This window comes from Leptopilina heterotoma, unplaced genomic scaffold (assembly GCF_015476425.1).
Source record: "Leptopilina heterotoma isolate Lh14 unplaced genomic scaffold, ASM1547642v1 Lhet_292, whole genome shotgun sequence".
NCBI lineage: Eukaryota > Metazoa > Arthropoda > Insecta > Hymenoptera > Figitidae > Leptopilina > Leptopilina heterotoma.
The window spans coordinates 2300-30218 of NW_025110997.1; the positions used below are offsets into that span (position 1 = coordinate 2300).

Sequence of the window (27919 nt, forward strand, 5' to 3'; positions counted from 1 at the left end):
CAAGTTTCTTCCATTTAAAAAGGAAAAAATGGGATTCTTGAATTTTGACTTATCAAAATGTTATACCCTTACTTTGACCCCCGATAAACTAGCGTATAAGCAAAAAGATCCGCACAAAGCTATGAGCATGCGTCATTTTACACAATCTCACATCTCAGTAAAAGGGTGGAAATACTTGGTACATGGGGTCGATAAACAGAAGAGAGGATGTAGGTCTATCGCACACACAAAAAATTGCGTACACGAATTTCCCTCTTTTTTTGGGCTTTCGTGAGAATCCTTGAAAATTAGTTCGAATCTTACATCTTAGATTTCACTTTTCGAAATTCTCTTCCAGCAAGATTAAGATTTCTTATTTTTCTTTTCTTTTTCTTTTTTCTGCTTGACGAAGGTACTCGATAAAAAAGTGGATTAATTAATCACTGTATCGGAAGGGGATGAGATGGAATTTTTTTTTTTTATATTTTATATAATGAAAAAAGTTTTACTACACAAAAAGAAACACACAAAAACAAAAAACGCTAAAAAAGACAAAAAAAAAAGGACAAAACACACAAAAAATGTTAAAAAACATCAGAAAATTCCAAAATACTCATAAAAATATTTTTATTAAATATTTTTATCTAGAATTTAATTTCCGGAAATTAAATTAAAAGTCAGCTGAAAAATTCTATACAAATTGGGTAATTAAATACAAATTTTCTATTCTTTCTTATAGCAGCAGAAGTAATTTAATTAATTAAATGGAATTTAATATTTGAGTATTATAAATTTGGATAAATTTGAAATAAAGTAAATTTTAATGACTAATTCATAATTGAAAGATTTGGATTAATATTAGATTTATAAATTTCGATTGAATTTATAATTTCGATTGATTACATTAGTGAAACAATATAATTCGCGTATTTTCTCTAAAGATTAATTCATAAATAATAAAAAGCTTTCGATATATTAATTGTGTTAAATATTCCCTTTAACTAATTTCGCAAAGTACGGCTTTTTTAATTACGTTTATTATTAATAACATTTAATTATTTTCAAAAGTTTTGATAACATTTTGTATAAGAATTTAGTTATTTTCAAAAATTAAATGATATTCTTCATAAGAATCAATTATTTTTAATACATTTTAAAGAAATTTCTCGAAAAGATTCAATTATTTTTTTTAAATTTACACAAAATTTTTTAAAAGAATGAATTATTTTAATAAGTTTTGATAAAATTTTATTATAAGAATTCAATTATTTACAAAAGTTTTTATCAAATTCTTCGCAAGAATTCATTATTTTCAAACTATTTAATAAATTCTTCTCTAGAATTGAATTATTTTTTTATAAGATAAAATTCTTGGCAAGAATTCAATTATTTGTTTTGTAAGTAATAAATTCTTCACACTAATTCAATTTATTTTAAAATTTTACTAAAATTCTTCTCTAGAATAATTATTTTTTTGTAAATAATAAAATTCTTCATAGAAATTCTATTATTTTAAATACATTTTTAATAAAATTTCTCAAAAAGATTAAATTATTTTTAAAAAACTCACAAATTTTTCAATGAAGTCAATTATTCTCAACAGTTTCCGATAAATTTTTTAAATCAATTCAATTAATTATTTATAAAATAATTTTATAAAATAATTTTGAGTACAATTTTTATAAAATTTCTAAAAAATAGAATTGAAATAGAATTAGAAATAGAAATAAAATAGAATTTTGAATAGAATTTCAAAATTTTTAATAAAATTTTTGGAAGAATTCAATTATTTTCAAAATTCTAATAAGTAAAATAAATAAAAGTAGAAACTTAAATAAAAATTTAAATCACTTCCTTTGGGAACAATTGTCGAAATAAATATATCTTCTTTGTGATGATTAAGCTTCGAGAAACCTGCAATAGCTTTTAAATAATCATTTTATTGTCTTTTTAAAAATATAAATAAATAAAACATATTTTTTTATTGTCAGTGTATGATGAACTTAATGTTTCGAGTGAATTTTTAAAGAATAAATGTAAATTTATTATTAACATAATTCTTAACTAAATTTAGAGATTTTTCTTTGTTATTTATTTACTATTCTATTACTATTCTACTACTAATTTTACTGCTATTTTACTACCATTTCACTACTATATAGCAATAATATTATTGCTATTTATTTAAATTTTCTCAACTATGATATTTTTTAAATTCTCAATTTGAAATATACTTTTGTCATAAAGCGATTTATTTTTCCATATAATTATAAAAATTTTTTTCAGAGATTTTCTCATTCAAATTTTAACACTTTTATTATCTTCATTGTTTTTTTTATCTATATTTTTGAAGAATAGTAATTTTCGTTAAATATAGAATTTATATACTTTCATTAATTTTTAAAATCATTCTCCGAGTTTTTCATTGTCTTCCAAAATGTTTTCTTTGGCTTTTTTTAGCTAATTGGTTAAATTAATTGTTAATTCTACAAATTTATTGATAATTTTTCAAACTAATTGTTAATTTTTCAAACAATTGTTAATTTTTTAAACTAATTGTTAACTTTTTAAACTAATTTGACTGACAATTGTCAGTATTCTAAAAACATTTTTTTAATTTCAAAAACTTTTCAAATTAATTAATTTTTTAAAGCAATTGTTAATTTTCTAACTAATTTTCAACTTTTTTAAACTATTGTCATTGTTTAAATTAATTCCAGTGCTCTATTAACATTTTCATTAATTCCGAAAAATTCACTTGACTTAAGCGAATCATCACATTTGGAATAATACCATATATATTGAATACAACACAAAAAAATTGAGATTTTTGAATATACTTTAACACGCCTTTTATCTTATTTATAATTCTATTTGTTACCTTGATACGATACTTCGTCTTTACACGCCCGCATATAAATTTTGCCTTCGTCAATTTTTTATAATTTCACAAATGGAACTCTTGTTACATTTTTTTTTTTTTTTATATATATATTTATAATCCTATATATTTAAATAGATCAGTACACTCAATCTCAAACCATTTTTTTGCAAACACAATAGCGGAAAACCAAGCCTTTTTGTTTTCTAAATTATCGTATAGAATAGATTCAACATTTTACATTAATTTGCAACATATATTATATAGCTAGGTACATCTCTCTATAACTTATTTTTTTTTCTCATTAAACTCATTACTTTATTATTATACGCACTTATATTCTTCATTTTTTTGTTTCTTCTCGCTAAAACAAAAAAGGGGAAAATAAAAAGAAAAGGAAAATAAATTTTACATTTTATTGCACTATTCTGAGGAATCAGAGTCAGAATCAGCTGGTGTTGGTTCATGTGTTTCTGGTGTTGATTCGGGAATTGGTTTAGCTATCGTTGCAGTTAGATAAGCGCCCGGACCTCACACTTTGTGTGTTCAATACCGACCTTTAAAATCAATAATATTAGACCGAGTTGAATATATTGACGGCGATGTTATTTGCTATTTTCATTCCATTGCTTTTGGTGGAGACATTTTCTTTAAATTCTTTCAATTAAATAAAATTTGGAAATTTTTAAATTGTCTGAATTTTAATAAAATTAAAAACTTATTTAATTACTTCAATTTAAGTGAAAAAAAATTAGAAATTTATTTAAATGAAATTACAAGATTTATTTAAATTATTTAAATTTGAATAAATTGAAATTTATTTAAATTATCTGAATTTAAATTTAAAAAATGATCTAAATTTGAATAAAATTATAAATTTATTTATAATTACTTCAATTTAAATAAATTTGTATTTCTTCTGAATTATTTATTTTGTGAATCTGAATTATTTGTTATAATAATAATAATAATAATTTACCTGTATTCGTGTCGTGATAAATTTCGTACATATTTTTCCGGTGGATCATCACTATCATTTTCTGAAACTAACACTTCTAGCTGTCGTGTGTGATACTTGTGTTGCTGGCATTGTAAATTCAACATAACAATACTGTGCTAAATTTGGAGGAATTTGGTCATATGACGTTAATGCTAAACGGCAAACTAATTGATGCGTTGTATAAGCTCCTGTAAAAAAAGAATATTTTTGTTTTAGATTTTCTTCAATTATTCCCAGTTCAGCATTTGTTTTCTAAATTTATCACTCATTTTTGCTCGATTAATTATTAAATTTCAGATTTGTCACAGGTCAGGAAAATTGCAGGGAAATTGGGAAGAAGTCAAGAAAAATGAAATTGCGGTCAGGAAGTAAGGAGAATGTCCGGAAATTTATCGAAAGTAGTGAAAAAATATCAAACATCTAGAATTACTTCGAAATTCCTGGTTTTTGGTGTTCAAACATATTTTTGAAATCCTATAGAATTTCGAATTCTTCATGAATTTTTATTAAGCAAGAAACTTTTAAATCAGATGATTTTTAGAAGAATTTTGATTTTTCTTATTTCAGATAGGTAAATAATTAAATATATTTAAAATAATTAAATTATAAATAACTTTCTCAATGTAATTAATAATTATAATTAACTTAGAAAAGATTTTAGAATTAATAGCAATTTTTTTAAGATTTAATTTTCTTACAAAATGTTATTTATTACCTTTAGGAAATTAATTCTAGATTAAGTAAATGTTAATAATTGAATTTTCCAAAAGGATTTTTATTGAAATTTGATATTCTTAGAAATAATTGAAATTTTCCTGAAATTCTATTAAAATTAATTTTATTTTTTAAAAGAATTTAATTAAAATTGACATTTTTATAAAAATTGGAATTGTTCTAAAATTCTATTAAAAATAATTGAATTTTTCAAAAGGATTTTATTGAAATTGATATTTTTTAGAAAAAATGGAAATTTTCCTAAAATTCTATTTAAATTAATTGCATTTTTTAAAATAATTTAATTGAAATTGACATTTTTAGAAATAATTGAAATTTTACTAAAATTCTTTTAAAAATATTGAATTCCTTAAAACGATTTCATTGAAATTGACATTTTTTTTAGAAATAAATGAATTTTTTAAACGAAATTTATTGAAATTGACATTTTAGAATAATTGGAATTGTCCTAAAATTCTATTAAAAGTCATTGAATTTTTTTAAAGTGTTTCATTAAAATTGACATTTTTTTAGAAATAATTGAATTTTTAAAAGAATTTAATTGAATTGACATTTTTAGAAATAATTGAATTTTTAAAAGAATTAATTGAATTGACATTTTTAGAAATAATTGAAATTTCACTAAATTCTTTTAAAATATTGAATTTCTTAATAGGATTTCATTGAAATGACATTTTTTAGAAATAATTGAATTTTTAAACGAATTTTATTGAAATTTTTGAAAATAATCGAGGAAGTTAATCACAGTAATTAAATTATTTAGTAAATTTTAAGAAGATTTAAGTTTACAATTGTTTTCTATAGAGTGAAGTTTGGAAAATTTTTATTTAAAATTCTGAAGAATTAGGTTTTTGAAATTTAAAAAAATTTTAAATTCTACGTTTTATAAAAATATAATTTAATTTTTCTGAAAAAGTATTGAAAATTTTCCAAATAATTTAAATTTTGATCCTAATGTTTTGAATGTTTAATTAAACGAATTTATTTATTTTTTTTGTAAATTGAATTGTTATTACAATATTTTTGCGTCACTATCAAACAAAAATTAATTTTAGTCTCTAAATGCATAATTTAAGATTCAAAATATTTAATATTGCAATCGCAGTAATTGATGAAATAATTTTCATAGAAAATTTTTCATTCATTTGAACGTTTAAAACTTATGTTGATCATGAAATTTTCCTAAAATTCTATTAAAAATAATTAAGGGTTTCAAAAGAATATTTTATTTAAATTTTTGAAAAGAATCGAGGGAAGTTCTTCACAGTAGTTTATGTAAATTAATTATTTTTTTAAATTCTTAGACCTTTTAAGATTTTAAATTAATTTTTAACTCCTAAAAATCGTCCTGTTTTAATAATTCAACTCCCCTTTAATTTAAATATATATTTTATTTACTTTTTTTTTGAAATTAGGGAAAATCAAAAGTCTGTCTGGAAATCGAAAAAGAATTCAGGGAAAAAGAGAATTAAACTTTTTTTGCAACCCTGATATTGAATTGATTATTATTATTAAAAAAAATAATATTAGAAAAAAATTTGACATGATATTAATTCACAAAATCTTACCCTGTCCTTCCTTAGGCAATCGTGGCATTCTCCATACAATAGCCTTGTGTTGATGTTCATACTTCGCTTGTCCGGAAGTAGCTTCCATAAGTTGTGGTTCAAGATTATCAACAGCGCCGAGGAATCTTTCGATGCCCTTAATTTTTCCCGTTCGCCGATGAGCGGATTTAACTGAACCATATCTAAAGTGTTTCTCAACTCTAAGAGATATATCCAACATTCGGAATTGGTATTCTCACCATGACATCTTCACAGGGAATTTGACCCAATTTTCTCGATGTGAAACCCGGAACGAGTATATCCGCTCTTATTTCCACCTAGTTAGAAAATTATATTCATATTTAATGGTCGTTTAAAATTTTCCATGATCAACGATAAAATGGATTTCGATATTTTACCTTATTTCCCGTGACGCAAAAGACGCATTTTAGTTGAAGGGGTAATTCACGATTTTTCGGTGGCCTCACTCGAAATCTTAACAGTTCATGTAACACCCATCTGGGGGTTTGAATCTAGAAGAAAAATTGTTAATTTTCTCCTTATTTATTTTTAAAAATTATTGAACATTTTTTTCTTTTTACGGAATGAAAAAAATATTTCCTGTAGCTTGTAATTTTTTATCTAAAGGAGAATTTTTCTTTATATTTCTTTGAGGTATTTTAAAAATTTTCTCTTTTGATTTTTATTATGAAAATTTAAGTTTTTTCTTTTATGCTTCGAAAGTAAAAGAAATGTTTCCTGTACATATTTGTTATCTAAAAGAAATTTTTCTTTATATTTCTTTGAGGTATTTTTAAATTTTCTCTTTTTTTCTCTTATTTTGATTTTTTTTCGAAATTTAATTTTTTTTTTTTTTCCCTTTATTCTTCGAGAATAAAAGAAAATATTTGCAGTACCTTATAATTTTCGAATCTTCAAATTCATCTTGTTGATGCAAGAGTGAAATTCGACGTTTTCTAATCTTATCCATTCATTCTTCAGTGACAACTGGAATAATATCGTGGCGACCAACCACTTCTTTTCCCTGTCTTCTCATGTCATTGACACCCAATTCAACGTCAGGCATTCCTGAGGAAAGAGAATTTCAATAAATATCTCATTTTATTCGTCAATAAAATTAGAATTTTATTAGCAATTTAGAAATTTAAAATTTTGAATTTTATTTGTTGCAGGCTTCGCATTCGTTAAAAATTTTGAAAAAATAGCAAACGGAGCTTTAAGAGTAAAAAGAAGGAGTAAAAAAGTAGTTTACAAAAAATTAAATTTGACGACAAAAAAAAAATTCATTTTAGATTTTAGATTTTACTACCTAGATAAGTGATGTTCGATTTATTATTATTATGCAAATTACAAAATTTTTTATTTTTAATTTGAATTTTTTGAATAATTTCAGATTCCAACATTAAAAAATTCAATTATTAACTAATTTACTAATTAATTATTCTCGTTTATTAATTTCAAAAATTTTAATAAAATTCTTCGTAAGAATTCAATTATTTTCATAAATAAAAAATTTTTCGGAAGAATTCAATATTTTTATAAATATAGTAAAATTCTTCACAAGAATTGAATTATTTTCATATAATTTTAATAAAATTTCATGAAAGATTCAATTATTTTCTAAAATTTGAATAAATCCATTGAAACAATTCAATTATTTTTTTAAATAGTAAAGTCTTTGCAAACATTCAATTATTTCAATTATTCAAATTTTTTTCCTTCTTGGTTCCTTTGAGTTATTTAAATCTTTTCTTCTGTAAAATTCCTTAAAATTCCTGAATTTCAATGTTTAATAAATTTTCTTGAAAAATGTTCAAATATCTTCTTTAAAACTTAAGAAATTTCAATTATAATTCCAAAATTTAATTTTTGAAAATAATTAAAGTAATTCTGAAATGAGTTAATCTCAAAAATTCAATTATTTCTAAAATTGACTGTAAAATTTCTTTTTAAAAATCAATTTTTTCAAAATTTTTAAGAAATTCTTGTAAAATATTAATTATTTTCTATAAAAATTAAAAAATGTTACAATTTGTTTATAAAAATTTAATTATGGCAATTTTTTTAATTAAAATTTTGAAAAATTAATTACTTTTCATATAATTTAAAAACTAATTTTTCAGAATTTTAATTATAATTCTTTAAAGAATTCAACTATATTCACCATTTTGATTAAATTCTTCGCAAAATTTCAATTTTTTCATAAATTAAGATTCTTTCAAAGAATTCAATTATTTTCATTAATAATAAAATCTTCGGAGGAATTCAATTAATTTTAATTGAATTTTACATACAATTTCTGGAAAGAATACAATTATTTTTAAAATATTAATTAAATTCAATTATTTTCAAAATATTGATAATTTTTCGAAATGGTTCAATTATTTTTTATAAATAATAAAATTTTTCAAAGGAATTCAATGATTTGGCAATACAATAATTTTAAAATTGAAAATATTTTAAAGAAAAATGATTAAAAAAGTTAGGAAACAAAAAGTAATCAACTAACTTCAAACTGCGAACAGATTACCAGAATACACGATTATTAATATAGATAATTAAATTTTTCGAATATATATCCATTCTAAAAATATTTTTAATTAAAATTTTGTAAAATTTAATTGAAAATAATTTATTATTTTCAAGTATTTTGTTACAATATTTTTTGAAAATCAACTTTTGAAGAATTTTAATTACAAATTCTGAAAATAATTGAATTATATTAAAATTTTTATAAAAAATCTTTAAATGTAAATTCAAAAATGAAAATTAGTTTCTAATTTTTTAAAATTAAATATTTTCCGTATTTCATTACATAATAATTCAAATACATACAGTTCCAATTATTATAAAAATTGAGTTTTGTATTTAAATCTTAATTTTCTAGAAGAACTTTCTGAAAATTATTTGAAATAATTGATTTAAAGATGAAGTTTAGTTAAAAATTATGTAAAAATAATTTAATTCAGAAAGGGTTATATTTGTAATTTTTAGAAATTTTTAAAATTCATAAATTTTACTCATTTTCCGTAAACTTTCATATTTCCTGTAAAAAGAATTTTGTCAGGGAAAATAATTTTAATGTCAGTAAATTGTTAGGGAAATTGATAAACTGAAACTTATGACCACCCTGCTGTTATTGGTATTTATTTTTTTTTTGTTGCAAATTTTCCTAAATACCTGAGAGAAGCCTAAGAAAAATAGTCGAACTCGAGCTATTTGTTTCTCTATATGGCCTTCTGAACTTTGTTCCACATAAAGTTCATCGACTACTGATATTTGAACCTCTTCCATTTTATACTGCAAAGCTCGATCCCTATGTGCTGATAATCTAAAAAGAGCTTCTTCAATTGCCGAAGAAAATTCCTTCATATCCTCATAATTATGAGATGCTATTTTAAAAGTTGTGATATCTGTAGGAAAATAATTACTATTTTAATTTATAATTTTCCTTTTATTTTAATTTTTAATTTCATTATTGTTGAAGAAAAAGTCGAATTTTTAAAGTTTCAAAGAAAAACATTGATGTTTAGTAATCGAAAAGAAAATATTAAATGTTTAATGTTCAAAAGGATATGTTCGGAAAAGAAATATTGAAAATTTAATGTTCGAAAAAGAAAATATTGATATTTAATGTTCGGAAAAGAAATATTTGACGATTTTGTTTTTTTTTCTTTATACCTGAGGTGCATGTTCGACGGGAAGACCTAATTTCTTCAAATCACTACCAAATTCCTTGACGCCCTGATAATCGCCCTGAATTGCATAAGCTGCGAATTGGCTTAATTTGTTTGTTAATCTTTCAGCTTTCGTCACTTGACCGGACGAACGCCAGGCCTCTCCTTATAGACGATATATTGCAATTTGACAGTAAAATATTTGCCATAGTGATCAAATTGCTGGGCTCCAATTTCCGATACTGAATAGCACGGTAGTAGGGGCAATTCTTGAAATGGATCCTTATCGTCCTTAGTCTGGAATAGTTGAACAGCCGGATTGTCGCCCTGATAGACGAGTCGAACGAAGATTTTCTTCCAAAATCTCTGTCCTGTTTATTTTCTTCTTGTTCGGCTGACGGAGTTGCATTTCCCAACCATCGCCTGTGTATGTCACTCTTGAAAATCTTCCAATGGTTGACTGACGTCCTCGTCAAACAGAGGCGTTGGCGGTGTCTCCTAATTTGGAAAATTTATCGTTATTTTATTATCTTCTGATTTTGCTAAAAAGTTTTCCTCGCTTCTTTGTAAATTTGAATTGATTCTAATTTGATTTTAGATTTATTTGAATTTTAGGCACAATTATCAATTGTGATTGTGACACAGAATCATTATTTTTAAATTTGAGAGTTGAGAATCTTACCTGAGAATCGGTACGTTTAATTTCAGCCTGTTCAATATTAGACGGCGCGTAAGCTTCTTGAGCAAAACCAGCAGACTTTGTCGAAAGGATTGAAGCGCAAAGTAGCATCAGAGTAAGCGGAATTTTGCGGACTTTTAGGTGGAGGTGCGAGTATTGGAACTGGACCCTCTTCACCTTGTCTCAGTTGCTCTCCTTCTTTAGGTCTGTTGCGAAAATTTCAATTTTTTCAACTTCGAATACATATTTCAAGGATTTTCTATTTTTTTCCTATTTACTATTTTTTTTAGTTTCTTCTTTCCCTCTTTTTCTATTTTTCTATTTCTTTTTTTTTCTATTCCACTATTTAATTTTTTTTTACTATTTAATTAGCAATACAAAACGCGAGCGTGAAATTTATAGCCCATTGTTAGGAACAAAGACTTCTTTTTTGATTTAATGAAATTTATTATTTTTTTAAAAATATAATTCTTCAAAAAACGATTATATTTTAAAACAATCTTTAAAATGTAATAAAATTAAATTCATTCAAATATAAATTTATTTTAATAAAATTTTAAAAAACTTTTATTTTGTTTTAATTTTTAAAATTATTTTCGGGAATTGAATTATCTTGAAAAAATTTTAATTAGTTTTTTAAAACCTAATTTTTTTTAGAATATCTATATTAAATTATTCAAAAATTCAATATTTTTTGTTAAATAAATATTTAGAAACTTATTGTTATCTATTTAAATTGAAATTTCAAATAATTTCAATGTAGAAACTTTGAAATTTAATTATTAAAAATTAAATATATAATAATATTTCAATATTATTACTTTTCAAATTTTTTAAATAATTAAATAAATTCTGTTATATCGCTTCTAATATTCAACTATTTTTCCAAATTTAACTGAAATTCTCTTTCAATTCAATTCTTATTAGAATTCAACGATAATTGAATTTTTTAAATACAAAATTTTTTTGTAAAATTTAATTATTTTTAAAATTTTTACTTTGAAAATAGTTAAATTCCTGAAAATAATTTTAAAAATAGAAAAAATAGGAAATTTTCTAAAAATTTCGTTAAAAAAAATTTTATACTTCAAACAATTTTATTTTCTCATTTTAAAAAATTATTTTTTTAATGAAATTTGAGAAAATTTCCTATTTATTCATTTTTTAAAAATTATTTTTTTAAAATTCAATTCAACTATTTTTAAAATAATTTAATTGATATTTTTTAAAAACCTCATTTTTCGGAATTTCTAAATAATATTTTTCAAATTTCATTAATTTTTGTTTAAATTAATATTTGAATACTTATTTTTATTTAATTTGTCCACCAGGAATTAAATTTCAAAATACTTTCAATGTAAATCCTTTTGAAATTTAATTATTTCGAAAAATTAGAACTGCAATTTTTCAATTCTTCAAATATTTTTTAAAATTTTAACTGAAATTCTTTTTCAAATCAATTCTTATTAATACGTTGTGCGAGAATTCAATTATTTAATTATACAAAAATAAGTGATAAATAATTGATTATTTATAAAATTGCAACTGTAATTCTACTTAAATGGATTTTTTTTAATTTGAGAAAGAAGTTCGTGGCTATTTAAGATTTTGAATAATTTTTTTAATACTTTTGATAAATTTCCGCATTTTAGTTATTTCTCTGTTCTGTGAAAATCATGTTATTGTAAAAATTCTAATTATATTAATTTCACTAAAACAATAATTTCTTTTATTTACAAATTATAATTGTCTAACTTTTGACATGAGAGTTTTAGCTATAAATAATTTCGAATCAAAAAGTCCTAACTTCTCCTGAGGGCAGAATATCTCGATTTTTATATATTTAAATAAATAATTTTCTTTTTTTCTATTTACTACTTTTCTATTTTTTTCTATTTTCTTTGTTTTCTATTTTACTATTTAAATTTCTTTTTCTTCATTTTACTGCTTTACTATTTTTCTATTTCTTTTTTTTCTATTTTACTATTTAATTTTCTTTTTCTCGATTTTACTATTTTACTATTTTTCTAATATTTTTTTTTTTTTCTCTATTTTTCTGTTTTTCTATTTCCCTTTTTTACTATTTAATTTGTTCCCCTATTTTTCTATTTTTCTTTTTTAGAAGACAAAAAAAATTCGGGAGAGCAATACATACTTGATATATACACTAAAATCGGGAGCATCGTCAGAATCTCCAGATTCGGTTCGTTTCATTGCAGCTTCTTGCGGTGGTGCTGTCATACTCAGGAAGGAATCGAATCCCTCCGATTCATCAAATCCAGTGAAAGCAGCGTCTGACTCGCAACTGTTGAATCTCCCCATACTAAAAAGTTTCCATCAGAAGAATATTATTTTATTAGCAAAATATAAAAATAGAAGGAGAAGAAATAGAAAAAATAGAAGAAGAAAATATATAAAAAAATATCATTTTTCTTCTTCTTCTTAAATGACTTGTGACTACGTCGAGAATGGAATAAAATAGAACAGAAGAAGAAGAAGAAGAAATAGAAAAAGAATAGAATAGAAGAAAAATAGAAATTACAAACCATCGTCGGAAGTATCCTTCCCATTGAACCACCAGAGAAAGGATCGTAAATATTGTTTCCACTTGTTCGGCAGCCTTATCAAATTTCGATGCAAACGCATCGAATGAATCGGCAGTCTCCTCCATTACATTGGGGAAATTATTTATTTCATTTGTAAAGTAACCATCATTTTTGGCGAAATCCGTTGGCGTTGTTTTAAAATCCAAATCATTTATTGCTGTTGAATCAACAGCGGGGGTAATATTATTACTACTTGGAATATCGTTTGCATTGTCACGTGTGTAAACACTTTCTATAGATGTAAAGAAAGATCCATCGCTTGTATTTGTTGGTGAAATTGCTGTAAACATTGTTGATCCCATTTCGGGAGCTCCGAAATTTGTTTTTTCAGTCACGGAAGACAAATTTGCATCTGACGATAATATCAGATCCTGGTGACATAGATTTTTCGGTAATTACCGTTGGTAACACCTCGTTTGCGTTTAATGGTAATATCGTTTCTGATGCTAGATAATCGGGCATTGTTGATTCTGTTCCTGTCGAAAAAGAAAATGGTAATTCATTTTTATCCATTACTTGTTGATAATGTTAATTTGTAATTAGTATGATTAAATAAACTTTTTAGGAGTATGATTGTTCGGTTAAGTGACAGTTTCGATTAGGGTAATTCAGTTTAATTTCAATTCGGATTTATGTCAATTCAGGATATTTGACAGTTAGAAAAATTCTCCAGCTTCTGGAAAAGTCGTAGGAATTTTCTTTAATCTTCTGGAATTTTTAGAAATAATAATCTAACTTTAGTTATACTTTCTGTATTCAGGGTTTCCGCCGTTCAGGAAAATTAGGAAAAATTCAGGGAATTATGTTAATACTGGAAATTAATTAGTATTTAATTATTTCATTTCTTAGAAATGATTTTTGAAATTATTAAATGTCAGATTTAATTTAGTTCTATAACTCCTCCAGAAATACAATTAATTTGAAACCAGAATATTAAAATGTAATAAAATCCTATAATATTTTTAATATTCTGATTTCAAAATAAATGAATTTTTGAAAGTCTTACAGAATTAAACAGAAGGTTTTAAAATTGCAATTTTTGAAAATTTGAATATTATAGAAAAACATGTACAATATTGACTTTTTCACAATAATTTTAGTTTTTAATCATTTTATTTTCAAAACGAAGGAAAATAAGTTTTTTGAAAATTTCTATTTTGTTTAAACTTTACTTTTTAATATATTTAATTAAATAGAAACTTTTAATTATTTGAAATTTTGGAAAATTTTAACGAAAGTAACGATTTTATTATTTTTAGAAAATAAATGAATTTTTCAAGAATTTTAATTTAAAAAATTGTTAAATAGTGAATTTATGAAAAGTCTCAATTAAGGAGATTCTCCGATTTTTTTAATTAAAAGAGCAACATTAAACTCTTCTATTGTATCTAGAAACAATAAACTTTGAACAGTTTTCGATTACAATTTTCTTACGTCAGTTCTATTTGAGAAGATTAAAATTTTTTAATTTCAAATATATTCAATAATAATTCAAGTTTCGATGAATTTTTGTCGAAATACCTACTAAAAGAAATTATATTTTTTCAAAATTGCAACTTAATTATATAATTAACACAAATTTAATTAATTTTTAAAGATCTCTGAATTCTCGACAATATAATTACTTGAAAAATTTGCGAATTGAAATTTCGTTAAATTTTATGTAAAAGAATTTTATATTTTGAAAAGTTTTAATTAAATTTATTAAAATAGTCAAGTTTTGGAAAATTAGGAAATAATTGAATTTTTGGGAGAATTATAATTGAAATTATTGTTGGGACTAAGGAAAAAAAATTCAAAGCATTTTCTTAATTATAATGATCCGAAAGTTTTGAACGTTCAATGAACGAAATATTTTTTATTCAAAATATTTTCAGAAATTACTGATTGCAATAAAAATTATAAACTTAAATTATATTTATAAACTTTAGAATTATTTTTTTTTTATAGTGACGCAAAATGCAATTTATTGTTGCAAACAAAATTTAATTCTTTATTTCACCTTCAGAACTTTAAGATCATTAATTATGATTAAAGTTTCTCGGGATTTAAGAATAGAGGAATTTGTTTAAAAATCAGGAAAGAGAAATTAAAATTTTGATAATCGTTGTAAAACCAGTTTTTTGGAATTAAAATTATAATTTTAATTCCAAAACTGGTTTTTACCAACGATTATCAAAAATTTAATTCTCTTTCCTGATTTTTAAACAAAATTCCTCTATTTCTTAATCCCGAGAACTTTAATCATAATTAATGATCTTAAAGTTCTGAAGGTTGAAATAAAGGAAATTACATTTTATTGCAACAATAAATTGCATTTTGCGTCACTATAAAAAAAAATATTCTAAAGTTTATAAAATAAAATTTAAGTTTATAATTTTTATTGCAATCAGTAATTTATGAAAATATTTTTAATAAAAAATATTTCGTTCATTTGAACGTTCAAAACTTTCGGATCATTATAATTAAGAAAATGCTTTGAATTTTTTTTTTCCTTAGTCCCCAACATAATTTCAATTATAATTCTCCCAAAAATTCAATTATTTCCTAATTTTTCCAAAACTTGACTATTTTAAATAATTTAATTTAAACTTTCAAAATATAAAATTCTTTTACATAAAATTTAACGAAATTTCAATTCGCAAATTTTTCAAGTAATTATTGTCGAGAATTCAGAGATCTTTAAAATTAATTAAATTTGTGTTAATTATATAATTAAGTTGCAATTTTGAAAAATATAATTTCTTTTAGTAGGTATTTCGACAAAATTCATCGAAACTTGAATTATTATTGAATATATTTGAAATTAAAAATTTTATCTTCTCAATAGAACTGACGTAAGAAAATTGTAATCGAAACTCGTTCAAAGTTTATTTGTTTCTAGATACAATTAGAAGAGTTTAATGTTGCTCTTTTAATTAAAAAAATCGGAGAATCTCCTTAATTGAGACTTTCATAAATTCACTTATTTAACAATTTTTTAAATTAAAATTCTTGAAAAATTCATTTATTTTCTAAAAATAATAAAATTCGTTTACTTTCGTTAAAATTTTCCAAAATTTCAAATAATTAAAAGTTTCTATTTAATTAAATATATTTAAAAAGTAAAGTTTAAACAAAATAGAAATTTTTCAAAAACTTAATTTTCCTTCGTTTTTTGAATAAAAATGATTAAAAACTAAAATTATTGTGAAAAAGTCATATTGTACATGTTTTTCTATAATAATTCAAATTTTCAAAATTGCAATTTTAAAACCTTCTGTTTAATTCTGTAAGACTTTCAAAAATTCATTTTTTTTGAAATCAGAATATTAAAAATATTCTATAGGATTTTATTACATTTTTAATATTCTGGTTTCAATTAATTGTATTTCTGGAGGAGTTATAGAACTAAATTAAATCTGACATTTAATAATTTCAAAAATCATTTCTAAGAAATGAAATTAATTAAATACTAATTAATTTTCCAGTATTAACATAATTCCCTGAATTTTTCCTAATTTTCCTGAACGGCGGAAACCCTGAATACAGAAAGTATAACTAAAGTTAGATTATTATTTCTAAAATTCCAGAAGATTAAAGAAAATTCCTACGACTTTTCCAGAAGCTGGAGAATTTTTCTAACTGTCAAATATCCTGAATTGACATAAATCCGAATTGAAATTAAACTGAATTACCCCTAATCGAAACTGTCACTTAACCGAACAATCATACTTCCTAAAAAGTTTAATTTAATCATACTAATTACAAATTAACATTATCAACAAGTAATGGATAAAAATGAATTACCATTTTCTTTTTCGACAGGAACAGAATCAACAATGCCCGATTATCTAGCATCAGAAACGATATTACCATTAAACGCAAACGAGGTGTTACCAACGGTAATTACCGAAAAATCTATGTCACCAGGATCTGATATATTATCGTCAGATGCAAATTTGTCTTCCGTGACTGAAAAAACAAATTTCGGAGCTCCCGAAATGGGATCAACAATGTTTACAGCAATTTCACCAACAAATACAAGCGATGGATCTTTCTTTACATCTATAGAAAGTGTTTACACACGTGACAATGCAAACGATATTCCAGTAATAATTACCCCCGCTGTTGATTCAACAGCAATAAATGATTTGGATTTTAAAACAACGCCAACGGATTTCGCCAAAAATGATGGTTACTTTACAAATGAAATAAATAATTTCCCCAATGTAATGGAGGAGACTGCCGATTCATTCGATGCGTTTGCATCGAATTTTGATAAGCTGCCGAACCAAGTGGAAACAATTTTACGATCCTTTCTCTGGTGTTCAATGGGAATGGATACTTCCGACGGGTTTGTAATTTCTATTTTTTCTTCTTTCTATTCTTTTTTCTATTTTCTTCTTCTTCTTCTTCTGTTCTATTTATTTCCATTCTCGACGTAGTCACAAGTCATTTAAGAAGAAGAAGAAAAATGATATTTTTTTTATATTTTTTCTTCTTCTATTTTTTCTATTTTTCTCTCCTTCTATTTTTTATATTTTGCTAATAAAATAATATTCTTCTTGATGGAAACTTTTTAGTATGGGGAGATTCAACAGTTGCGAGTTCAGACGCTGCTTTCACTGGATTTGATGAATCGGGGGATTCGATTCCTTCCTGAGTATGACAGCACCACCGCAAGAAGCTGCAATGAAACGAACCGAATCTGGAGATTCTGACGATGCTCCCGATTTTAGTGTATATATCAAGTATGTATTGCCTCTCCCCGAATTTATTTTTGTCTTCTAAAAAGAAAAAATAGAAAATAGGGGAACAAATTAAATAGTAAAAAAGGGAAATAGAAAAACAGAAAAATAGAGAAAAAAAAAATATTAGAAAATAGTAAAATAGTAAAATCGAGAAAAAAAATTAAATAGTAAAATAGAAAAAAAAGAAATAGAAAAATAGTAAAGCAGTAAATGAAGAAAAGAAATTTAAATAGTAAAATAGAAAACAAAGAAAATAGAAAAAAATAGAAAAGTAAATAGAAAAAAAGAAAATTATTTATTTAAATATAATAAAAATCGAGATATTCTGCCCTCAGGAGAAGTTAGGACTTTTTTGATTCGAAATTATTTTATAGCTAAAACTCTCATGTCAAAGTTAGACAATTATAATTTGTAAATAAAGAATTATTGTTTTAGTGAAATTAATATAATTAGAATTTTTACAATAACATGATTTTCACAGAACAGAGAAATAACTAAAATGCGGAAATTTTTCAAAAGTATTAAAAAAATTATTCAAAATCTTAAATAGTCCACGAACTTTCTTTCTCAATTAAAAAAATCCATTTAAGTAGAATTACAGTTGCAATTTTTATAAATAATCATTTATTTTATCACTTATTTTTGTATAATTAAATAATTGAATTCTCGCACAACGTATTAATAGAATTGATTTGAAAAAGAATTTCAGTTAAAATTTTAAAAATATTTGAAGAATTGAAAATTGCAGTTCTAATTTTTCGAAATAATTAAATTTCAAAAGGATTTACATTGAAAGTATTTTGAAATTTTAATTCCTGGTGGACAAATTAAATAAAAATAAGTATTCAAATATTAATTTAAACAAAAATTAATGAAATTTGAAAAATATATTTAGAAATTCCGAAAAATGAGGTTTTTAAAAAATATCAATTAAATTATTTTAAAAATAGTTGAATTTCCGAAATAATTTTTAAAAAAATGAATAAATAGGAAATTTTCTCAAATTTCATTAAAAAAATAATTTGTTAAAATGAGGGGAAACTAAATGTTGAAGTATTAAATATTTATTTAACGAAATTTTTAGGAAAAAATTTCCTATTTTCGTTCTAATTTCTAAAATTATTTTTCAGGAACATTTAAACTATTTTCAAAGTAAAAATTTTTAAAATAAGTAATGTAATTGTACAAAAAAATTTGACTGTATTTACGAAATCAAATTTACGTTTTTATGAATTAATATAGAATTGAATTGAAGAGAAATTCAGTTCAAATTTGGGAAAAAAAATCAGTGATATTAGAAGCGAAGCGGAATATAACAGAATTTATTTAATTATTTAAACAAAATTTGGAAAAAAAAGCGATAATTGTAAATATCTATTATATATTAATTATTTTTTAATATATTAAATTTCAAAAAGTTTCTTACATATGAAATATGTTTTATTTGAGTGAGAATTCAATTTAAATAGAGCAACTCATAAGGGTCTAAAAAATCTGTATTTTAAACAAAAAAAATATGAATTTTGAGTTAATTTAATATAGATAGTTCTAAAAAAAATTAGGTGCGGTTTTAAAAAATTAATTAAAATTTTTTTAAGATAATTCCAATTACCGAAATTAATAATTTTTTAAAAAATTAAAAAAAAAGGTAATAAAAAGTTGAGTTTGGTTGTTTTAAAATTTTAATTAAAAATAAATTTTATATTGAAATGAAATTTAATTTATTACATTTTTAAAGATTGTTTTAAAATATAATCGTTTTTTTGAAGAATATATTTTTAAAAAATAATAAATTTATTAAATTTCAAAAAAGAAGTCTTTGTTCCTAACAATGGGCTATAAAATTTCACGCTCGCGTTTGATGCTAATTAAATAGTAAAAAAAAATTAAAAGTGGAATAGAAAAAAAAAGAATATAGAAAAATAGAAAAGAGGGAAAGAAGAAACTAAAAAAATAGTAAAATAGGAAAAAAAAAAAATAGAAACCTTGAAAGTATGTAGTCGAAGTTGAAAATTGAAATTTCGCAACAGACCTAAAGAAGGAGAGAACTGAGACAAGGTGAAGAGGGTCCAGTTCCAATACTCGCACCTCCACCTAAAAGTCGCAAAATTCCGCGTACTCTGAGCTACTTTGCGCTTCCAATCCTTCGCGACAAGTCTGATGGTTTTGCTCAAGAAGCTTACGCGCCGTTCTAATATTGAACAGGCTGAAATTAAACGTACCGATTCTCAGGTAAGATTTCAACTCTCAAATTAATAAATAATTGATTCTGTGTCACAATCACAATTGATAATTGTGCCTAAAATTCAAAGAAATCTAAAATCAAATTGAGAATTCAATTCAATTTACAAAGAAGCGAGGAACCTTTTTAGCAAAATCAGAAGATAATAAATAAACGATAAATTTTCCAAATTAGGAGACACCGCCAACGCCTCTGTTTGACGAGGACGTCCGTCAGTCAACCATTGGAAGATTTTCCAAGAGTGACATACACAGGCGATGGTTGGGAAAATGCAACTCCGTCAGCCGAACAAGAAGAAAATAACAGGACAGAGATTTTGGAAGAAAATCTTCGTTCGACTCGTCTATCAGGGACGACAATCCGGCTGTTCAACTATTCCGACTAAGGACGATAGGACCATTTCAAGAATTGCCCCTACTACCGTGCTATTCAGTATCGGAAATTGGAGCCCAGCAATTTGATCACTATGGCAAAATATTTACTGTCAAATTGCAATAATCGTCTATAAGGAGAGGGCCTGGCGTTCGTCCCGGTCAAGTGACGAAAGCTGAAAGATTAACAAACAAATTAAGCCAATTCGCAGCTTAGCAATTCAGGGCGATTATCAGGGCGTCAGGAATTGGTAGTGATTTGAAGAAGAGAATTAGGTCTTCCCGTCGAACATGCACCTCAGGTATAAGAAAAAAAAAAAACAAAATCGTCAAATTTTCTTTTCCGAACATTAAATATTCAATATTTTCTTTTCGAACATTAAATTTTCAATATTTTCTTTTCCGAACATATCCTTTTTGAACATTAAACATTAATATTTTCTTTTTCGATTACTAAACATCAATGTTTTTCTTTGAAACTTAAAAATTCGACTTTTTCTTCAACAATAATTGAAATTAAAAATTAAAAAAAAAGGAAAATTATTAAATTAAAATAGTAAATTATTTTCCTTACAGATATCACAACTTTTTAAAATAGCATCTCATAATTATGAGGATATGAAGGAATTTTCTTCGGCAATTGAAAGAAGCTCTTTTTAGATTATCAGCACATAGGGACGCGCTTGGCAGTATAAAATGGAAGAGGTTCAAATATCAGTATCGATGAACTTTATGTGGAACAAAGTTCAGAAGGCCATATAGAGAAAACAAATAGCTCGAGTTCGACTATTTTTCTTAGGCTTTCTCTCAGGTATTTAGGAAAATTGCAACAAAAAAAAAATAAATAACAATAACAGCAGGGTGGTCATAAGTTTTCAGTTTATCAATTTCCCTAACAATTACTGACATTAAAATTATTTTCCCTGACAAAATTCTTTTTACAGGAAAATAGAAAGTTTACGGAAAATGAGTAAAATTATGAATTTTAAAAATTTCTAAAAATTACAATTATAACCCTTTCTGAATTAAATTATTTTTACATAATTTTAAACCTAAACTTCATCTTTAAATCAATTATTTCAAATAATTTTCAGAAAGTTCTTCTAGAAATTTTAAGAATTTTAATACAAAACTCAATTTTTATAATAATGGGAACTGTATGTATTTGAATTATATTGTAATTGAAATTACGGAAAAATATTAATTTGAAAAAAATTAGAAACTAATTTTCATTTTGAATTTACATTTAAAGATTTTTTATTAAAATTTTTAATATAATTCAAATTATTTTCAGAATTTGTAATTAAAATTCTTCAAAAGTTGATTTCAAAAAATTGTAACAAAATACTTGAAAATAATAAATATTTTCAATTAAATTTTACAAAATTTTAATTAAAAATATTTTTAGAATGGATATATATTCGAAAAATTTAATTATCTATATTAATAATCGTTGTATTCTGGTAATCTGTTCGCAGTTGAAGTTAGTTGATTACTTTTTGTTTCCTAACTTTTTTAATCATTTTTTTTAAAATATTTCAATTTTAAAATATTGTATTGCCAAATCATTGAATTCCTTTGAAAAATTTTATTATTTATAAAATAATTGAACCATTTCGAAAAATTTTTCAATATTTTTGAAAATAATTGAATTTAATTAATATTTTTAAAAATAATTGTATTCTTTCAGAAATTGTATTAAAATTCAATTAAAATTAATTGAATTCCTCCGAAGAATTTTATTATTAATGAAAATAATGAATTTCTTTGAAGAATTTATTATATATTTATGAAAAAATTGAAATTTTGCGAAGAATTTAATCAAAAGTTGAATATAGTTGAATTCTTTAAAGAAATATAATTAAATTCTGAAAAATTAGTTTTTAAATTATATGAAAGTAATTAATTTTTCAAAAATTTTAATTAAAAAAATTGCCATAATTAAATTTTTATAAAAACAAATTGTAACATTTTTAATTTTTATAGAAAATAATAATATTTACACGAAATTTCTTAAAAATTTTGAAAAAAATTGATTTTAAAAGAAATTTTACAGTCAAATTTAGAAATAATTGAATTTTTTGATTAACTCAATTTCAGAATTACTTTTAATTATTTCAAAAAATTAAATTTTGGAATTATAATTGAAATTTCTTAAGTTTTAAAGAAGATATTTGAACATTTTCAAGAAATTTATTAAACATTTGTTAAAAATTCAGGAATTTTTTAAGGAATTTTACAGAAGAAAAGATTTTAAATAACTCAAAGGAACCAAGAAGGAAAAAAAAAAATTTGAAATAATTGAAAATAATTGAATGTTTGCAAAGACTTACTATTTAAAAAAATAATTGAATTGTTTCAATGGATTTATTCAAATTTTAGAAAATAATTGAATTCTTTCATGAAATTTTATTAAAATTATATGAAAATAATTCAATTCTTGTGAAGAATTTTACTATATTTATAAAAATAATTGAATTCTTCCGAAAATTTTATATTTATGAAAATAATTGAATTCTTACGAAGAATTTTTATTAAAATTTTGAAATTAATAAACGAGAATAATTAATTAGTAAATTAGTTAATAATTGAATTTTTTAATGTTGGAATCTGAAATATTCAAAAATTCAAATTAAAAAAAAAAATTTTGTAATTTGCATAATAAAATAAATCGAACATCACTTATCTAGGTAGTAAAATCTAAAATCTAAAATGAATTTTTTTTTGTCGTCAAATTTAATTTTTGTAAATACTTTTTTACTCCTTCTTTTTACTCTTAAAGCTCCCGTTTGCTATTTTTTCAAAATTTTTTAACGAATGCGAAGCCTGCAAACAATAAAAATTCAAAATTTTAAATTTCTAAATTGCTAATAAAATTCTAATTTTAATTGACGAATAAAATGAGATATTTTTATTGAAATTCTCTTTCCTCAGGAATGCCTGACGTTGAATTGGTGTCAATGACATGAGAAGACAGGGAAAAGAAGTGGTGGTCGCCACGATATTATTCCAGTTGTCACTGAAGAATGGATAAGATTAGAAAAGTCGAATTTCACTCTTGCAGTCAACAAGATGAATTTGAAGATTCGAAAATTATAAGGTACTGCAAATTTTCTTTTATTCTCGAAGAATAAAGGGAAAAAAATTAAATTTTCGAAATAAAATCAAAATAAGAGAAAAAAGAGAAAATTTAAAAATACCTCAAAGAAATATAAAGAAAAATTTCTTTAGATAACAAATTATGTACAGGAAACATTTCTTTTACTTTCGAAGCATAAAAGAAAAAACTTAAATTTTCATAATAAAATCAAAAGAGAAAATTTTTAAAATACCTCAAAGAAATATAAAGAAAAATTCTCCTTTAGATAAAAAATTACAAGCTACAGGAAATATTTTTTTTCATTCCGTAAAAAGAAAAAAATGTTCAAATAATTTTTAAAAATAAAATAAGGAGAAAATTAACAATTTTTTCTTCTAGATTCAAACCCCCAGATGGGTGTTACATTGAACTGTTAAGATTTCGAGTGAGGCCACCGAAAAAATCGTGAATTACCCCTTCAACTAAAATGCGTCTTTTGCGTCACGGGAAATAAGGTAAAATATCGAAATCCATTTTTCGTTGATCATGGAAAAATTTTAAACGACCATTAAATATGAATATAATTTTCCTAACTAGGTGGAAATAAGAGCGGATATACTCGTTCCGGGTTTCACATCGAGAAAATTGGGTCAAATTCCCCCTGTGAAGATGTCATGGTGAGAATACCATTCCTGAATGTTGGATATATCTCTTTAGAGTTGAGAAACACTTTAGATATGGTTCAGTAAATCCGCTCATCGGCGAACGGGAAAAATTAAGGGCATCGAAAGATTCCTCGGCGCTGTGATAATCTTGAACCACAACTTATGGAAGCTACTTCCGGACAAGCGAAGTATGAACATCAACACAAGGCTATTGTATGGAGAATGCCACGATTGCCTAAGGAAGGACAGGGTAAGATTTTGTGAATTAATATCATGTCAAATTTTTTTTCTAATATTATTTTTTTTAATAATATAATCAATTCAATATCAGGGTTGCAAAAAAAGTTTAATTCTCTTTTTCCCTGAATTCTTTTTCCGATTTCAGACGACAGATTGATTTTTCCTAATTTCAAAAAAAAAGTAAATAAAAATATATATTAAATTAAAGGGGAGTTGAATTATTAAAACAGAACGATTTTAGGAGAGTAAAAATTTAATTTAAAATCTTAAAAGTGTCTAAGAATTTAAAAAATAATTAATTTTACATAAACTACTGTGAAGAACTTCCCTCGATTCTTTTCAAAAATTTAAATAAAATATTCTTTTGAAACCCTTTAATTATTTTTAATAGAATTTTAGGAAATTTCATGATCAACATAAGTTTTAAACGTTCAAATGAATGAAAAATTTTCTATGAAAATTATTTTCATCAATTACTGCGATTGCAATATTAAATATTTGAATCTTAAATTATGCATTTAGAGACTAAAATTAATTTTGTTTTGATAGTGACGCAAAATTATTGTAATAACAATTCAATTTACAAAAAAAATAAATAAATTTCGTTTAATTAAACATTCAAAACATTTAGGATCAAAATTTAAATTATTTGGAAAATTTTCAATTACTTTTCAGAAAAATTAAATTATATTTTTATAAAACGTAGAATTTAAAATTTTTTTAAAATTTCAAAAACCTAATTCTTCAGAATTTAAATAAAATTTTTCCAAACTTCACTCTATTAGAAAACAATTGTAAACTTAAATCTTCTTAAAATTTACTAAATAATTTAATTACTGTGATTAACTTCCCTCGATTATTTTCAAAAATTTCAATAAAATTCGTTTAAAAAATTCAATTATTTCTAAAAAATGTCAATTTCAATGAAATCCTATTAAGAAATTCAATTATTTTTAAAAGAATTTTAGTGAAATTTCAATTATTTCTAAAAATGTCAATTTCAATTAAATTCTTTTAAAAAAATTCAATTATTTCTAAAAATGTCAATTTCAATTAAATTCTTTTAAAAAATTCAATTATTTCTAAAAAAAATGTCAATTTTAATGAAACACTTTTAAAAAATTCAATGACTTTTAATAGAATTTTAGGACAATTCCAATTATTTCTAAAAATGTCAATTTCAATAAATTTCGTTTAAAAAATTCATTTATTTCTAAAAAAAATGTCAATTTCAATGAAATCGTTTTAAGGAATTCAATTATTTTTAAAAGAATTTTAGTAAAATTTCAATTATTTCTAAAAATGTCAATTTCAATTAAATTATTTTAAAAAATGCAATTAATTTAAATAGAATTTTAGGAAAATTTCCATTTTTTCTAAAAATATCAATTTCAATAAAATCCTTTTGAAAAATTCAATTATTTTTAATAGAATTTTAGAACAATTCCAATTATTTATAAAAATGTCAATTTTAATTAAATTCTTTTAAAAATAAAATTAATTTTAATAGAATTTCAGGAAAATTTCAATTATTTCTAAGAATATCAATTTCAATAAAATCCTTTTGGAAAATTCAATTATTAACATTTACTTAATCTAGAATTAATTTCCTAAAGGTAATAAATAACATTTTGTAAGAAAATTAAATCTTTAAAAAATTGCTATTAATTCTAAAATCTTTTCTAAGTTAATTATAATTTATTAATTACATTGAGAAAGTTATTTTATAATTTAATTATTTTAAATATATTTAATTATTTACCTATCTGAAATAAGAAAAATCAAAATTCTTCTAAAAATCATTCTGATTTAAAAGTTTCTTGCTTAATAAAAATTCATGAAGAATTCGAAATTCTATAGGATTTCAAAAATATGTTTGAACACCAAAAACCAGGAATTTCGAAGTAATTCTAGATGTTTGATATTTTTTCACTACTTTCGATAAATTTCCCGGACATTCTCCTTACTTCCTGACCGCAATTTCATTTTTCTTGACTTCTTCCCAATTTCCCTGCAATTTTTCCTGACCTGTGACAAATCTGAATTTTAATAATTAATCGAGCAAAAATGAGTGATAAATTTAGAAAACAAATGCTGAACTTGGGAATAATTGAAGAAAATCTAAAACAAAAAATATTTCTTTTTTTTACAGGAGCTTATACAACGCATCAATTAGTTTGCCGTTTAGCATTAACGTCATATGACCAAATTCCTCCAAATTTAGCACAGTATTGTTATGTTGAATTTACAATGCCAGCAACACAAGTATCACACACGACAGCTAGAAGTGTTAGTTTCAGAAATCATGATAGTGATGATCCACCGGAAAAATATGTACGAAATTTATCACGACACGAATACAGGTAAATTATTATTATTATTATTATAACAAATAATTCAGATTCACAAAATAAAATAATTCAGAAGAAATACAAATTTATTTAAATTGAAGTAATTTATAAATAAATTTATAATTTTATTCAAATTTAGATCATTTTTTTAAATTTAAATTCAGATAATTTAAATAAATTTTCAATTTTATTCAAATTTAAATAATTTAAATAAATCTTGTAATTTCATTTAAATAAATTTCTAATTTTATTTTTCACTTAAATTGAAGTAATTTAAATAAGTTTTTAATTTTATTAAAATTCAGACAATTTAAATAAATTTCCAAATTTTATTTAAATTGAAAGAATTTAAAGAAAATGTCTCCACCAAAAGCAATGGAATGAAAATAGCAAATAACATCGCCGTCAATATATTCAACTCGGTCTAATATTATTGATTTTAAAGGGTCGGTATTGAACACACAAAAGGTGAAGGTCCGGGCGCTTATCTAACTGCAACGATAGCTAAACCAATTCCCGAATCAACACCAGAAACACATGAACCAACACCAGCTGATTCTGACTCTGATTCCTCAGAATAGTGCAATAAAATGTAAAATTATTTTTCCTTTTCTTTTTATTTTCCCCTTTTTTTGTTTTAGCGAGAAGAAACAAAAAATGAAGAATATAAGTGCGTATAATAAAGTAATGAGTTTAATGAGAAAAAAATAAGTTATAGAGAGATGTACCTAGCTATATATAATATATGTTGCAAATTAATGTAAAATGTTGAATCTATTCTATACGATAATTTAGAAAAACAAAAAGGCTTGGTTTTCCGCTATTGTGTTTGCAAAAAAATGGTTTGAGATTGATTGTACTGATCTATTTAAATTATATAGGATTATAAATATATATATAAATGAAAAAAAAATGTACAAGAGTTCCATTTGTGAAATATAAAAATTGACGAAGGCAAAATTTATATCGGGCGTTAAAGACGAAGTATCGTATCAATGTAACAAATAGAATTATAAATAAGATAAAAGGCGTGTTAAAGTATATTCAAAAATCTCAATTTTTTTGTGTGTATTCAATATATATGGTATATTCCAAATGTGATGATTCGCTTAA

At 23.2% G+C, this 27919-nt stretch overlaps 2 protein-coding genes across 2 annotated transcripts; one reads left to right on the top strand and one right to left on the bottom strand.

Annotated features, from left to right (window-relative positions):
• Positions 1-3271: 3271 nt before the first annotated feature.
• LOC122504330 (protein stoned-B-like) lies at positions 3272-13638 on the bottom strand. Its single transcript, XM_043615391.1, is given in 26 exon segments — positions 3272-3393; positions 3396-3418; positions 3840-3896; positions 3898-4048; positions 6164-6367; positions 6370-6384; positions 6387-6480; positions 6562-6650; positions 6653-6675; positions 7060-7096; positions 7099-7135; positions 7137-7240; positions 9352-9567; positions 9570-9576; positions 9845-9984; positions 9987-10215; positions 10217-10281; positions 10284-10338; positions 10523-10600; positions 10602-10725; positions 12675-12810; positions 12813-12842; positions 13066-13089; positions 13092-13130; positions 13133-13405; positions 13461-13638. Coding segments are annotated over 26 exon segments (2538 nt in total). The 3' UTR covers positions 3272-3283.
• Positions 13639-16895: 3257 nt separating this feature from the next.
• LOC122504350 (protein stoned-B-like) lies at positions 16896-27600 on the top strand. Its single transcript, XM_043615422.1, is given in 28 exon segments — positions 16896-17461; positions 17745-17858; positions 19889-19902; positions 19905-20046; positions 20048-20090; positions 20275-20307; positions 20309-20368; positions 20370-20453; positions 20455-20683; positions 20686-20716; positions 20718-20739; positions 20741-20773; positions 21048-21189; positions 21192-21235; positions 21237-21282; positions 23406-23420; positions 23423-23458; positions 23461-23511; positions 23514-23571; positions 23950-24007; positions 24009-24065; positions 24148-24207; positions 24210-24237; positions 24240-24293; positions 24296-24352; positions 24355-24465; positions 26608-26818; positions 27252-27600. Coding segments are annotated over 28 exon segments (2535 nt in total). The 3' UTR covers positions 27388-27600.
• Positions 27601-27919: the final 319 nt, after the last annotated feature.